Below are 15,606 nucleotides of genomic sequence, written 5' to 3'. Positions count from 1 at the left end.
TTGCTCACTTTTGCTAAGGCAGCTTGGTGTCTCCCCAATACCTGCATTGTAGTGTGTACTCTCATGTGATGTATATATGTAATCTCATGATTGCATCTCAGTCTTATGGGCACATACATCTGTGGGTGATCAGGAAGATGACTTTTCATTTAACTATATACTTTTGATGTATTTACTATTTATATTATATACTTGAATATTTACTGGGACATGCTTCATAACTGAATCTATTTGTCCCACAAGGATTGTAGACACCTAAAAGCCTGCCTTGTTCTTTTGCTCAGACTAAGTTAGCTCACTTTCACCTCAAAACCAATTCAAAACTAGACTAAAGCCTTTCTGCAAATGGATCATAAGTCTGGAACTTTGCGGCTATGCACAGGGTCAGAGTCACAGATATCTAACCAGGTTGCTACACAGGAAGCCAAGACAGTAGGATCTCAAAGCCAGTGTGGACTGTGCAGTGAAATCCTGTCTTAAAAGCAAATATATAACAAAATAAAATCGTAAGTAATATATGGTGTATAATAACTAATGCTGCAGGTGTGCACATGGATGACATTTGTCAGATGACATGATGGCATTGCCCCTAGGTGCCATACAACATAGGGAAAAAAGAAAGCATAGGCTGGAACCCACAGCACTAATATGAAAAGTACCGAAAACAGGTGAGCTCACATTTTATGCAGGAAATAGCAGACAGCCATGTGAAACTGTGGTGTTGAGAAGCTGAGGTTGTTAAAGTGTAATATATTTACTAGGTTTTTATACTTAGCTAAATGAGTTTTCTCCTTAGAAAGCTTTGCATGTGTCAATGTATAGCATTATCATCTGGTTTTCCCAGGTTTATAGTCCTAATAAAAATTCATGCCAGGTGGTGGTGGTGCACACCTTTAATCCCAGCACTTGGGAGGCAGAAAGAGGTGGGTCTCTGAGTTCAAGGCCAGCCTGATCTACCAAGTGAGTTCCAGGACAGGCTCCAAAGCTACAGAGAAACCCTAAGGGGGAAAAAGGCATTCATGGAGTTGGAGAAATGGCTCAGTAGTTAAGGTCACTGGCTGCTCTTCCAGAGGACCAGGGTTAGATTACCAGAACCCACATGGTGGTTCACAACCATCTCTAACTCTAGTCCCAGGGGATCTGACACCCTTTTCTGATCTTCAGGGGCTGCACATATGTAACACACATACATTCATGTAGGCAAAACACTTATACACATAAAAATATACAGTAATAAAAGAAATGGATTTCTTTTTAACTGCTCCTTTCCTCTGATCATGCCCATGTCCACCTCTGCGATGCAAAGAACCATTATTTGCCCTGTCATTCTGTAAGTTTTGGAAGTAAACCCCTAGTTAGTATGTGGCCATAAATGACTATGAATGAAAAGAACTAGCAGCGGTCACTGTGTGACAGGTCAAAATGAGGGCACAACACAGAACTGGAGCACATTCGAGTTCTGGCTTCTGGGTTGCACAGGATCTTTGCAGGAATTCTGCTAGTCTAAAGGACTGGTGACTGTATCTCTCAGAGTTGGACCGAGATGTTCTGATGCAGTGTTGTAGACACCCAGTTTTCTCCCCACACCCCCTTCTTGAGGTGGGGTTTCACCCTGTACCCTTTTCTACCTCGACCTTCTAAGGGCTAAAATTAGTAGTACACATGATAGCCAGCTCACACTTTCTTTCTGAGACATCAAATAGCTCTAATGGGTTTCTTACAAGATTGCCGTCTTTGTTAGCCCTTGACTGTGGTGCACAACCAGATACCTGTATTTCTTCACGCTCCTTCTTATCTGGAAATGTCCTTGCAGCTGCTGTGTACTTTTCAAAGACTTTGCGTTCCTTTTGTAGTTTTCTTGTCTCCTCCTTTTTATACTCTTCTATTCGAGCCAGTTCTCTTGCCTTTTGTTGCTCAAAGTCAGCAATTTCTTTCCTACAACAACAAGCCACGATGTCATGGGATAGTCTCAGTATAATGATCCGTGTGTACCCAAGTGTGATAATATTCACCTTTCTTTCTAGCATTGGGTGGCACAGAGTAGATACAGGATCCCTTGAGTATCAAGAACTCAATACTAGCCTGAGCAACACAGTGAGACAGACGTCTGTCTCAAAACTAAAGAAGGCCTTGATGCTAAATCCTAAGGCCCTAATCACCAATGCTAAAAATAAAAAAAATAAAAATAAAAATGCCATCAAAATGGAACCCAGGGCCAGCCTGAAAGTTACTGATCTAAGTGAATCCACCTACAATGCACTGGCCTCAAAGATTAGCCAGTACGTTTTCCCTAACATTCATTCAGTAAGCATCTACTAGGTACCTATTGTGAATCTACAAAGTGGGACACCACAGCCTCTTACATGCAATGGAAAAAACAAACAGTAATAGCGCCAGCAAGATGGCTCATCAGCTAAAAGTGCTTGCTGCACAAATCTGACGACTTGAATCAGATCCCATGGTGGACGGAGAGAACAGACTCCTGAGAACTGTCCTCTACCACACTGGCCCCATGGCATGCCTAAGCCTTGCAGTCTCACACACACAACACATACATGATACACACAAGTAATAAAAAGGAAAATAAATGTTTGAAACATTAGAAGCAGTAAGGAGAGAGACAAGAAGCACCACATGCACACAGAAATAATATGAGGAAAGCTGGTGGAGCAGGGAACTGGAGAAACTGTCCTTCCAACCTAAACCAAGCCAAGAGGAGGCAGCAACCTCAGAACTCTGAGGTCTACTAAAGGTGCATCAGGTATCCACAGCTGAAGAAAGCCAGGGCTGGAAATCAGTTGCAGCATTCCTAGGATCTACTAGTAACCCCCTTATCCTGGGCCTCTGGCAGACAGTTCTAGAACTGTCATCCATCCGGAGGCACTCTACTGGTGCCAGGCTGAGAAAACTAGAGGCCATGTGCTCTGATCTGCCCTACAACTCACTGAGGGGCAGGCAGAGCCAGACCCATGTTTCAGCATCCTTCCCAGGGAGGCTTGTTGAAGGACTGCAGAGACAAAGCAGCTCATGGGGGTCAAGATGGCTAACTAGAAGCACCCAGCACTCACCTGCTTCTCCACAAAGAAGAACTAAAGCAACGGGTATATTGTTCACTGAGTGAGCAATCACAGAACACTGGAAATCAGCAGGAGAAAAATGGTCACCTGGACCAGGCAGGTGAGACTGCTCAGAGGGGAGGGCGCTTGCTACTAAGTCTGACAACCTGAAGCTGATACTCAGGACCCACACAGTAGAGACAAGAGCTAGTTCCAGTACAGGCCCCAAAGCTACAGAGAACCCTAACTCGAAAAAAAAAAATTGTTTGGTTTGGTTTTTGAGACAGGATTTCTCTGTGTAGCCCTGGCTATCCTGTAACTCAGTCTGTAGACCAGCCTGGCCTCAAATTCAGAGATCCTCCTGCCACTGCCTCCTGAGTGCTGGGATTAAAGGTATGCGCCACCACAGCCAGCAATAAATATAAATTTAAAAATTCATTTAGAAAAGGAAACCTTGTAAGATGTAGACATCTACAACAATGGTGTAACAAAAACAAAATACCCTGCTATTACTATGACTACCCCAGTTTCACAGACAAGGACTCTGTTCTGCACCGGGTGGGTGAGAGGGGCCCAGCAAACTCAAGCATATAGATGTTCCCAGTACTACCTGCTGGCAAGTTTCAGTTTCCACAGGCTTATAATCCACTAGATACATAACCTGAAATCTGTACAGCAGTACTGCTTTGGCAGAGATTCCCGTCTGTTCCCATCTCGGAAGCCCACAGACGTTGTACTACACTGACACCGCAGTAGCTGCTCAGGAAACAAAGCTGGCCGAAGAGTGGCCGACTCAAGCCCAGAGTGCCCCGTAACGCAGGAGACTGCTGTTTACACAGAGGGGATATACCCTTAATTAAAAATATATTGACAGAACAGAAAGTTGTCCTTTTTTCATTTATACTTGTTATTTAAAGTGATCAAAACTTCTAACACAGTCTTAAGGAAACAAATATTGTATTTTCTCTTCTCACAGATAAAAACTTACCTCAGTTTTTCCAAGGCACTTTCTCGTTCAATTCGAAGTTTAGCTAAAGATGTATTCTCAGCTTTAAATTTTTCTATTTCTGATTCCAATTCAATAACTTTCTCTCTCAAAACCTGAGATCGAACACTGTCACCTATAAAAGAGACGATAAACTCTGAACTTTACAGGAGGCTTACAACAAACACTGCTATCTGTGAACACTAGAGCCAAGAAGGTTTATCATTGAACCTGTCATCATATTGCAGAGGAAACAAAACTTCAGACAGCAGAGAAGGAGGGAACATGAAAGAACCAAGGTGGACACTGCACACCTGCGGTCCTGGCACTGGGGAGCAGAGGCAGGAGGTACTGTGAGTTCAAAGCCAGCCTGTTCTACACAGTGAGTTCCAGATCAACAGAGGACTTTTTTTTTTTTTTTTTTTTTTTTTTTTGGTTTTTCGAGACAGGGTTTCTCTGTGGTTTTGGAGCCTGTCCTGGAACTAGCTCTTGTAGACCAGGCTGGTCTCGAACTCACAGAGATCCGCCTGCCTCTGCCTCCCAAGTGCTGGGATTAAAGGCGTGCGCCACCACCGCCCGGCTCAACAAAGGACTGTTATTACAGGTAAAAAGAAACTAACATGAGATCTTAAGGGATAATCAATATCCAAGCCAAAATGTAAGCTTTATTATTATACCAAAGAAACACAGCTGAGCATGGGCGTACACCTGTACGCCTAGCACTCTGGAAATGGAGGGAACAGGATTAAAGGCCGCTTGAGGTACATAGCTAGTCCAGGTCAACTGGTCACCATCCTGTCTCAGACACACACGGGAACAGGGGGAGGAGGGACAAATTCAGATTTTTCCTTCACCCTTTTAAGACTCAGTTTCCATCTGGAGTCAATTTTGACTTATAAGTCATTTGAGTTCAAGCTTGGCGTTTTCCAATAACCTTGAGGGCTGTGAGAGACTTCTGATTTAGCCCATGGGAAAGAGTATTTTGGCCATGAGAAAGGAACTCTATCTAGTAGAACTGACACCAAACCTCAGGAATGTCAAGACAGAAAGTAAGGCTGCTTCCCCTCACCCAAGGACAGGAATGGTCTTGTGGTTAGACACTGACTGACTATGCTGTGCTTTGTTCTGTCTTTGCATATAAGCAAGTTCTGAAATAAGCTCTGGGCTGTTTGGCTGTTTCAGCATGACGGAACAGACCTCCAGATTTTATCCTGTGTTTTCTGTCTCAGTTTCTTTTATCTGACATTTCCTTAGCCTTAATGTCCCCCAATCCAGGAACCCTAGCTGACTTTGTGGGAGCAAGCTCCTACAATCTAGTTTGCTATTTTAAAAATAAATAGCTAAATTTTTAAAGTATTTTTATTATTTTAAGTTATATGTAGGTATGTATGTCTATCTGTAGATATATACATGTGTGTGGTGCCCACTGAGGCCAGAGGCATCAGACACCCCCAACCCCCAGAGCCAGAGGTACAAACAGTTGTGAGCCACCTCATGTGGGTGCTGGAAACGTCCTTTGGGCCCTCTGTAAGAACAGCTTTGCTCTTAACTGAGTCATCTCTCCAGTGAATGCTTTTACCCTTCAGCTTCAGCAATCAGTTCATCACTTAGTCCTATACCCATGAAAGATACATCCGTAATATATGTCCCCATTCATAAGAAAAGCACATAGGAAAAGCATCTACAAGGAAAATCCCCCAAACAGCATGGAATTTACCTTTGGAAATTTTAGTTATAAATGTTTTGCTTTAGCCGGGCGGTGGTGGCACACGCCTTTAATCCCAGCACTCGGGAGGCAGAGGCAGGCGGATCTCTGTAAGTTCGAGACCAGCCTGGTCTACAAGAGCTAGTTCCAGGACAGGCTCCAAAACCACAGAGAAACCCTGTCTCGAAAAACCAAAAAAAAAAAAAAGTTTTGCTTTGTTACATTTTTAAGCATTCAAATTTCCTACAAAAGTATTATTTTTATTTCAAATTGGTTAAATTATAATTTCTGTTTAAACCATCCAATACTTTTAGCTAGATATTTAGAGTTTATGTGTATGTTAGAATAATCTTAAATTTTTACCTTAAACAAAGGGTAAGAAAAGATGACTCAGCTGTTAGGAGTACTTGCGACTCTTCCAGAGGATCTAAACTTGGTTCCTAGCACCCATTCACAACCACCTATAGTATCAGCTTAGGGGACTGGATGCCCTCTTCAGGCCTTCTCAGGCACCCACATAAATATGGAATACACATAATGTGGGATTTCCCTCTGTGTGCTGTGATTACCATTAATAAATAAAGAAACTGCTTTGGACATACAGCAGGGCAAAACTGAGTTAGGCAAGGAAAACTAAACTGAATGCTGGGGAAAAAAACGGAAGAGTCAGAGAGAAGCCGGTAAGCCACAGCCACGTGGGGATACATAGATTGATAGAAATAGGTTAAATTAATATGTAAGAGTTAGCCATTAGGGGGCTGGAGAGATGGCTCAGTGGTTAAGAGCATTGCCTGCTCTTCCAAAGGTCCTGAGTTCAATTCCCAGCAACCACATGGTGGCTCACAACCATCTGTAATGAGGTCTGGTGCCCCCTTCTGGCCTGCAGACATACACACAGACAGAATATTGTACACATAATAAATAAATATTAAAAAAAAAAGAGCCATTAGCTAGAGCTAATAGGCCAAGTATTAATTTAATTGATACAGCTTCTGTGAGATTATTTCAGGGCTGAGCAGCTGGGAACCAACAAGCGGCCCCCTTCTTACAACATACACACAATTCTTTTTTTCTCTAAGAAGCATGTTTTTATTTCTGTAGAAATAATATTCTAATACATACATACTCATATATACACTTTTCTATGTATAGATTGTTTCAGAATGCATAAATGGGATGCATGGTAATGTTTGTGCCACCATGAAAGGGGGTAAGGCCAAGTATAAGGAAGGGAAAAACTGTAAATTTATAGCACACTCTCATACACACACAGACACATTGCACCTTATCAACAATTTAGAATTTCTCAGTTTCAGTTCCTAGCAGCCAACTACAAGCCACAAATATTTGATGGACAACTTCTGAAATTATTTTTAAGCTACACTCCATTCTGAGTAGCAGTACAATGTCACACTGAAACATCACCCTTCTGTTCAGTGTACATCCATGCAACTCACAAAGTCACTTAGTACCAAGATTAGGGTATCAAATCCACTGTTGCAGAATTGCAATGTCTACATTTAAATAACCCTTTATGGCCCCAAAGGACAAGGGTAGTAGTATTGGCAACTTGACTGTGCCAAAGATAAGCTGCATGAAAATGAGATGAACATAAAAAGACAAACTACAGTGCAATGGCCTGTGCCTGTAACATTTTCTCATGCCTTGACTTACCTGGTGGTTGGTCTTGACTCATGTTTAACTTGGGTTCATTTTCCAAGTGTGAATCTATTTTGGGCTTTGGTTTCAGAGAAGGGAAGAATTTCACCATCAAGTCAGATGGAGGAGGGGGGCTTCTGCTCCTGTCAGACTTGCTGAAGTCCTCTCCCTTCTTGACTGGTGCAACCTTCCTTTTGATTGTTTTGTCCAGAACACATACTTCACTCTTACTGGGGTACTGTGTCTGGGGTGTATCATATATGGCTTCATCTCTGAGAATAACATTATGTTTACATGAGTTCTCCTCAAGGTCTGTCCAAGATCTTTCATCATCAAAGTCAATTTTACTCACATCTTGAGATGAAGGGAATCTTGATGGCTCAGATACTTTATTTTTCAGGCTTTCGACTATGACAGACTCATCACTGCTATACTCTTTCTCAGACAGGTCCAGATCAGCATCTCTCCATTTATCTTCTTGAGTCCCAGTGTCCCTAAAAGGTCCTTTAGCACTGCAGACTTGTGGGCTGTCCTCTTTGTTGCTGAAGACCCTGTCCCCAGCCTCAGGGGACGGTTTTATGGTAACATCAGGCTGCTCCTCAGAGTCGGTGCTGCTCTCACTGTTGGCAGCATCGTCGTCACTTGCACCCCAGCAACGCTGACTTCCACAAGGGCTGGTTTGGAAGGCTTTCTTACTAACTTCCCAGGATGGTTCCCTCGAGCCATCAGCTGAGGACCCTGGCTCCAGTGGCAGGAGCATGGCCGCACTCCTCCTCTCACAGGCGACATCATGGTGGGGAAACTCACTGTGGTGCCTCTGCCCACTGGGATCCATCTGATGCGCCTTCTCCTGCCGCACAGCTTTGACAGGAGTAGAAGACATCCTGTGACCTCTGTACATCTGTTGATCCCTTTCTAAGATTTTCAATACAAATGAGGAATTACTAGAAAATGATATTTCATCAGCAGCCCGTTCCAAAAATAAAAATTCATCTAATTCCAGGTTTTCCTTTTCTTTTTCTCGTTCCCAATTCTCTAACTTTTTCTGAAGAGAAATGTCGAGGGACGATTCTGTGTCTTTCCCTGTCTCACTTCTCAGGCTCTTAGAAGTCACACCGTCAACTGGCCCTGTGGAAAGAGGAAGCCTCTCTCTCCCCTGTGTCTGGTCCCACATCTTACAGCCAGCATCACAGGACTTTATACATGTGGGTACATTTTCCTTATTATTAGCTTGTACATTTCTTTCTAATTTGATCTGGTGTCTAAGTTGTCCATCACATTTCTTCCCCATCTGTACTTTCAGTCCTGGTGGAGAGAGACTTTCCCTCATATTGATCTTGGTCACTTTGGATTTCTGACTGAGTGGGGCAGAACCAGCCTTGGTTCTGGCTTTACTGTCCTTTTTAACAGTGGGAGTCTCTGCACACAGGTCTTTATTTATAAGAGCAGTTTTCCTCGACAAGTGTTGTCTATCTACTTTACATACTGACTGGTCCTCAGGTGGGCTCTGGCTATTCACTGGTTTACTCTCTTTTCCTTTTTGAAACTTAGATTTAGCATTAGTAAACCTAGCTAAACCTTCTCCTCGTTTTAAAAATGGTTGCTTGGGTTTTGCTTTCGTTAGCAATGGTCCTTCCACTTCCTAAAGTAAAAAGACAAAATCCAATGAATGTGCGTACACGAGTGATCTCAGTCATTCCCAGAGCCAGTCGCCGCTGGAGAACCACCACCACTTCATGGAAACAGCACTACTCACCTGCAGCTGCTTCCGTTTCAGTTCTTGCTCCTCCAGTCGAATCTGCTCTTCTAAGTAGTCCTCGAAAGTCTGTTTCTGTTCTCTAATGGCAGCTTTGATGGGCCTGGTCATAAGACAAATGGCATGACACTCAGCTTACAATAGGAGCAGTTTATACTCTGTAGCACGATACAAACACAGAGACAGATATTGGTGCAACCCGAAAGTCAGAAAAGCAAAGCAGCCAGCCACTTCTTACCTCTATCTTTGTCTGAAATGGTCATCCTGCCTCCAGGAATCTCAGAATGAGGCTGTGTGTGTGAGAGCTGTCTCCTCCCGTTTTATATTCCTCTCTAGGACTGGGATTAAAGGTGTGTACCACCACCGCCTGGTTTCTTTTTTTTTTTTTTTTTTTTTTTTTTTTCACCGCCTGGTTTCTATGGCAAACTAGTGCAGCTTCTGGGATTAAAGGTGTGTGCACCACTGTCTGGTCTGTAAGACTAGCTTTTTAAGCACATCAAGGACTTCCTTTTAAGATGTACATAGTGGTACATACCTGTCATCTCAGCAAATTTAGGGCCAGTCAGAGCTGCACAGTGAGACTCTGTCCCAAAACAAAACAGGGTTGGCAAGATGGCAACAGGTAGAAGTGCCTGCTGAGCAAGTCCTATGACCCAAGTTCGATCCCCAGAATCTACAGTGGAAGTAGAAAACTGACTCCCAAACCTTATCCTCCACACATGTACTGTGGCAGACATGTGCCTGCCCATGTCCTCGCAAGCACGCGCACGCGCACACACACACACAGAGTATAAAGAAAATAAAATTTAAGCAAAATACACAAAAGACTTCTATTTACCTTGTCTTTGAAATCTAATGAAATCTACAACCTTCTCTAAACCCCAAATTACAGAAATGCGTAACTTTGAACAGGACTTGGGGGACTAAAGAACCCCTCTGAACTCCATCCACTGACCGCAAACATTCGCTGTATAAAATACCATATTCACTATTTAACCTTAAGCATTTTATATATACAATATAAAATAACTAATATATTAGGTATATTTTTTAAATTAAGAAAGGTCCTTAATATTGTAAGTAGTGCCATAATCAAAAGTTATTTGGTCTATAATATATATTAGAAATTTAAAGGTATTTTTTAAAGGGCCTATTTAAAAAATACTTTTATTTGAATAATGTTTTTGTTCTCTAACTTAAACTAATTATACAATTTTAATTTATAACTACACCAAATGTGAAATTTCAACATCTGGTTTTCCTTTTCTCCACAACTGCATTTAAGATATATTTTTTTTTAATGGGAGGGGGCAGTCAAGGTCACACTGTATATTCCTAGCTGTCTTCAGATTTTGCTGTGTAGCCTCAGTGCCTAAGATTATAGGCTTTGAGCCATAATGCCCAGCAGAAGGGTTTGTTTGTTTTTAAGTTCGTCCAGTACATGGCGACTTGAACTGTCCTATTTCCCAACCAGGGTCTCTTGATTGACAGATGCAACAGCTTATATCATCAACTTTGTTCATGGACGCATATTCAAGTGAAAATAAGAGAAGCATAGATCTTTTGAACATAGTGCTCAATAATGAAAAAATACCAAGTGGCTTCACTTCTTATTACTTTGAGTATGAGTCATACCTTTCTTCAACATTAACCACTTCTGAGGAATCTCCACTTTTTCCTAAGTTCACACCCTTTCCTTCCTCACTCTTCCCCATCCTCTTTTCCCAGCATGGCAAAACACCTTCTCCTAGAATAAAAATTAGGAACAATTTAGTTCAAAAAATGCAGAATAAAGTTTTAGACATCAGACAATCACAAGGTACTACATAATACTAGGGCCTTGGATTTAGCTCAGTGTAGAACACTTGCCTGTATACCTAAGTTTGATCCCCAGCAGAACAAAAACAAAAGACAGCATTTATAAAAGAAGAATACAGCCAAGTGGGTTGACATACACCTGTAATCCCAGCACCTGAGAGGCAGAGACAGGAGGACTGCCATAAACTCAAGTCAGCCAGGTTATATAGCAAGACCCTATCTCAAAAAACAAAAGAAAAAAATGTATTCCAAAAGTTTTAGAAAATTCAAGGTTTTTTTTTTAAAATAAGATAAAGAAAAAATATAAAACAATTAAGATACCTAACATTCTTCAAGAAGTTGTGTCTTAAAAAGTAGGGATGTTTACTGGGTGGTAGTGGCACACCTTTAAATCCAGCACTTGGGAGACAGAGGCAGAAGATCTCTGAGTTCAAGGCCAGCCTGGCTTACAGAGTTAGTTCTAAGACAGCCCAGGTTACAGAAAAATCCTGTCTCAAAAAAACAAAAAACAAAACAAAAAAACAGAAGGAAAGGGCATTTAATTTTCCATTTCAATGAGTAACTCTAGGTTAGGAAAGAAAGTATTAGGCATAAAGGGAATTAATTCTAAATGCTACATAGAGAAACTTTTTATTATGCTGTGTTCTTCTATAACATAAATTACCAAAAAAATCATAAAAACACATTAAATTTTTGAAATGTTGAAAATAACTATCTCCACAAAATATATTAAATAGATATATTATTCGATAGTTATTCTAATAATGATAATTACAGAACATACCAAATTTTTCCATGGCGAATAGAAAAAAAAGTATTATATAATATTTATAATTGCAAAAATGTAAAAAAAAAGAAAAAAAGAAAATGGGATATTGTAAGGAGAAGCGGGCTGTGTCCTGCCACCCAGCTAGCTAAACCCCCGAAATAACCACACAGAAATTGTATTCATTTAAACACTGCCTGCCCCATTATCTCTAGCCTCTTATTGGCTAACTCTCACATACTAGTTTAACCCATCTCCATTAATGTGTATCACCACTTGACTGTGGCTTACAGGCATGAGTCTAACCAGCATCCGTCTTGGGCAAGAAAACCATGGCATCTGCCTGTCTCTGCTTTCTTCCTCCCAGAATTCTGTTCTGTCATCCCTGCCTATCTAAGTTCTGTAAGACTTTAAGACAATCCTGAAGCCATTTTTGACAATTCTGAATCCTCTCAGCCTCTGTGCCATAGTGCTTCCCTCCTCCCCTGGGAACCAAGGACCTAACAGCTACACTTGCACGTACTCAGTTCCTCAACAATTACCCATACACGTATGTTTTGGTTTAGTCCCCTGGGAAATGGGGTCAAAATGACCTCTTACCTCACCTGATCTGGCAACAGCTCTCCAGTCAATTATTGGTAATAGCCCTTTCGAATAAGCCAATCAAAATAGCCAAAGAACAACCCCCTTTGCTTCTGTGGCCCCTTTAAAAGTAGCCTGTGCCATCTATTCGGGGTCCCTCGGCTTCCCAAATGCTGGGGGACCCTGTCATGACAGAATTAATCAAATCCTCATGCTTTTGCATCGGCTGTGGTGTGTGAGATGCGTCTCTGGGGGCGACTCTTCCTCGGTGTTTGGACGCTGGAGTCCAACAGTTCCTGCCCTATCAAAAGGCCAAGGCAGTTTTTTTATTCAACCAATGAAAGCAACACAAATACAGAAGGACCTCCTACACCAATGGGACAAGAAGCATGGTTGTTACTTTTTTTTATTGCTTGACTGAGGAAATGGGTGTGACACACACCTTTAATCCCAGCACTCAGGAGGCAGAGGCCAGTGGATCTCTCTGAGTCTGAGGCCAGCCTGGTCTAACAAAGCAAATTCCAGGACAGCCAGGGCTACATAGAGAAATACTATCCCCAAAATCAAAACAAAACAAAAGAACCCTCTGGCCATGCTAGCATGAGGACTGGAGTCTGGCTCTCCAGAGCCCCCCTACGTGCTGCGTGGGCATGGTGACATGCCTAATAATTCCAGCCTCCAAAGGCAAAGACAGGTGTTCTCCAGAGTAGAACTGGCCATACTGGAGAATCTGAGTTTGACTGAGACTCTGCCATCATGATTAAGATGGAAGAGTGATTGACAATGATTCCCAAAATCACCCTTGGGCCTCTGTATGCAAATGCACACACAGATGCATGCATACATACATGCACGTAGAGTAAAAGGGAAAAGAAAAAAGAGATTAGCTAGGGGAGTATAGTATAATGTACTTACCTAGGATGCGTAAAGCTATTCTCAGCCTGCCTGCCCTCCTCCCCCATCTCTGTCTCTCTGTCTCTGTCTGCCTCTCACGTACACACACATACACACACAGAAGACAGAAGGTAGAGAAAATTCATCAGAAAAGCCAAATGAGCTCCAGGACTTTGTTACCACTGAAGAGTAAGTCCAGTTCTCTGGCAGGAATGTGTCTCGCTGCTGGGAACACAGAAGTACAGCGAGACAACCTAAGTACTGTGAGGAGCAGTGCCCATCACAAACCTGCTTCTCACATGTCACAGCTGACCTGCAGGTCATCAGTTCTCACCTACCAAAGCTTTCACAAGGAGTTTTTAATCAACCCCAAACTCTTTCTAAGCTCTCCAAAATATAATCCATGCAGAACTCACTGCCTCCCTCTTTGAAGACCCCATGCTACCTGTGACATATGGAGCAGGCATGGATATCACAGCTGTTCTTAAAATGTCAAAGTCTGGCCCAGCTCAGGGTCAGTGGCCATGACAATTAAAAAGTGGGACCTTACAATTAAAGTGACAGAGGATGGAAGAAAGATACAGAATAGATGACCCTTTGTCATAGGACAACTTGATAACAGTTGTGACTCACCTGAAGGATGATTATGGTTTTCTTCCTTTAAATCCTTTCTTTTCACATGTGTTTCTGGATATTGTGATTCATAAAACAAATCAGAAGCATTTTTTAAAGTTAAAACAGAATCTTGATGAGTAGCTCTACAGAAATTGCTTTGTTCATCAGGTAAAATGTTGGAAGCATGCGGGTTTTCTTGAGCTGGATTTCTGTAGCTTTCTGATGGCAGAAGGGGAGTGGCTAAACTTCCTGGAGTTCTGTGCGTCTGGCTCTGGTCATCAGGTAGCAGCGTACCTTACAGATGGAAACAATGACGGCTGAGACATCCTACAAGACTTTGACTTTTACACAGGAGTGATCCCTCACCCCACAAAATAGTTTCCAAAATAATGAAAGTATTTTCTCCTCATTAGTACATTATTTAACAAAACTACCAAATTTCTACTCAAGGTAAACATACTTGAAGGTAAGAGGGTATTTTTACTAGATTTTCTACAGAGTGAAGATGGCACAGCTGCAGTACTCCTGACTCGGAAGGCACTAACTACCCCATGCCATCTGTGAAGACACCATGGCAGCTGTCAACTCTGTCCAGGGACAGGCAGGCACAGGAGCAAAACAGTGCAGTGGTACAAACGATCGGGGCTGCATCAGTTGCTATGAGGTGACTAATCACCTCCTTCAAATCAACCCTAAAATTTTGGTATTGTTGGGTAAAGAAATTACTAACCTACTTTGTAGTTTCTAAATGTATGTTACTTTTGTCGATTTTGTTTAAGTCTCAGCCAGACGTATGCCTCTAGACATCACTCCTCAGAGGATGGAAGGCATACCACATGCTCTCTCTGCTCTACCAGCCCCTGAAAGCCTGCTGCTTGCCCTGTTCACCTAAACCTGGGATAAAGACGCATGGAGAAGGGTTTAATAAAAGTCACTGCTGCTGGGATGCAGCTCAGTTGGCAGAGTGCTTGCCTAGCATGAATTGAGTCTGTGTTTGATCCCCAGCACGGTATAAAACCAGACATGTTGGTGCATTCCTATAACCCAGCACACAAGATGAGACAGAAGGATCAGAAATTCAAAGTCATCCTCAGCTATATATGGAGTTTAAGGTCATCCAGGAATATATCCCTGTCTCAAAAAACAAAGTAATCACTGCTGCCTATTATGCATCCACTTCATCTCCAGCCCACATCTAAAATGAGAAAGTCAGTACCCCATAGGAATTCAGCTTCAGCTTCTCATTATCCCTCCCCCCACACACCCCAGCATCTAAATATTTTTGAGTGGCAGACATCTAAATGTCTGAATCTAAAAAGTTCTTTGATAAAATATCCCAGGTAGCCATTTTCAAAGTATGATCTATATATCCCAAAAAAATCTTCAAGACCCTCTGAGGAAACTACCAAGTGAAAACTATTTTCATAAATTATCTATTGGTAAAGCAATGGCAAACTAGAAAACTGTCGGACTCTTAGTTCAAAGAAGGACAGCAGTGTTGTGTTAGCACAGTGTTTACTACCTCTGGGCATCACAGTTTACAAGTAACATTTTACTCAGAAATGCTGCAGCCAAGCTCCTTGGTGCCCAAAGATGCTACGCAGGATGCTGAGGGAGCAAAGTCATCACTTGCCCTACCCAGAGCTGGGTCCCCATGCTAAATACTGAACTGCCAGGCAAAATGTGACCGCTGCTGCCATAGCAGAATGACTGTGAGGGACTAGTTGTTTCTTAATGCATTTCCAGCCTGCTCCACAGCAGGGAACTGAT

General features: G+C 42.2%; 1 protein-coding gene across 1 annotated transcript in view; it reads right to left on the bottom strand.

Annotated features, from left to right (window-relative positions):
* Cenpj (centromere protein J) overlaps nucleotides 1-15,606 on the bottom strand; it is a 45,158-nt gene that overhangs the window by 14,618 nt on the left and 14,934 nt on the right. Inside the window, exons 4-9 of the mRNA XM_057786750.1 lie at nucleotides 13,855-14,130; nucleotides 10,797-10,908; nucleotides 9,162-9,264; nucleotides 7,421-9,047; nucleotides 4,045-4,177; nucleotides 1,770-1,935 (exon numbers count right to left, since the gene is read on the bottom strand). Of these exons, the coding sequence (XP_057642733.1) occupies nucleotides 1,770-1,935; nucleotides 4,045-4,177; nucleotides 7,421-9,047; nucleotides 9,162-9,264; nucleotides 10,797-10,908; nucleotides 13,855-14,130 (2,417 nt within the window). The remainder of the gene's footprint in view (nucleotides 1-1,769; nucleotides 1,936-4,044; nucleotides 4,178-7,420; nucleotides 9,048-9,161; nucleotides 9,265-10,796; nucleotides 10,909-13,854; nucleotides 14,131-15,606) is intronic.

This window comes from Chionomys nivalis, chromosome 12 (assembly GCF_950005125.1).
Source record: "Chionomys nivalis chromosome 12, mChiNiv1.1, whole genome shotgun sequence".
Lineage (NCBI taxonomy): Eukaryota > Metazoa > Chordata > Mammalia > Rodentia > Cricetidae > Chionomys > Chionomys nivalis.
Note: the sequence above shows the minus strand (reverse complement) of the source record. Positions and strands in the feature narration are given on the sequence as shown.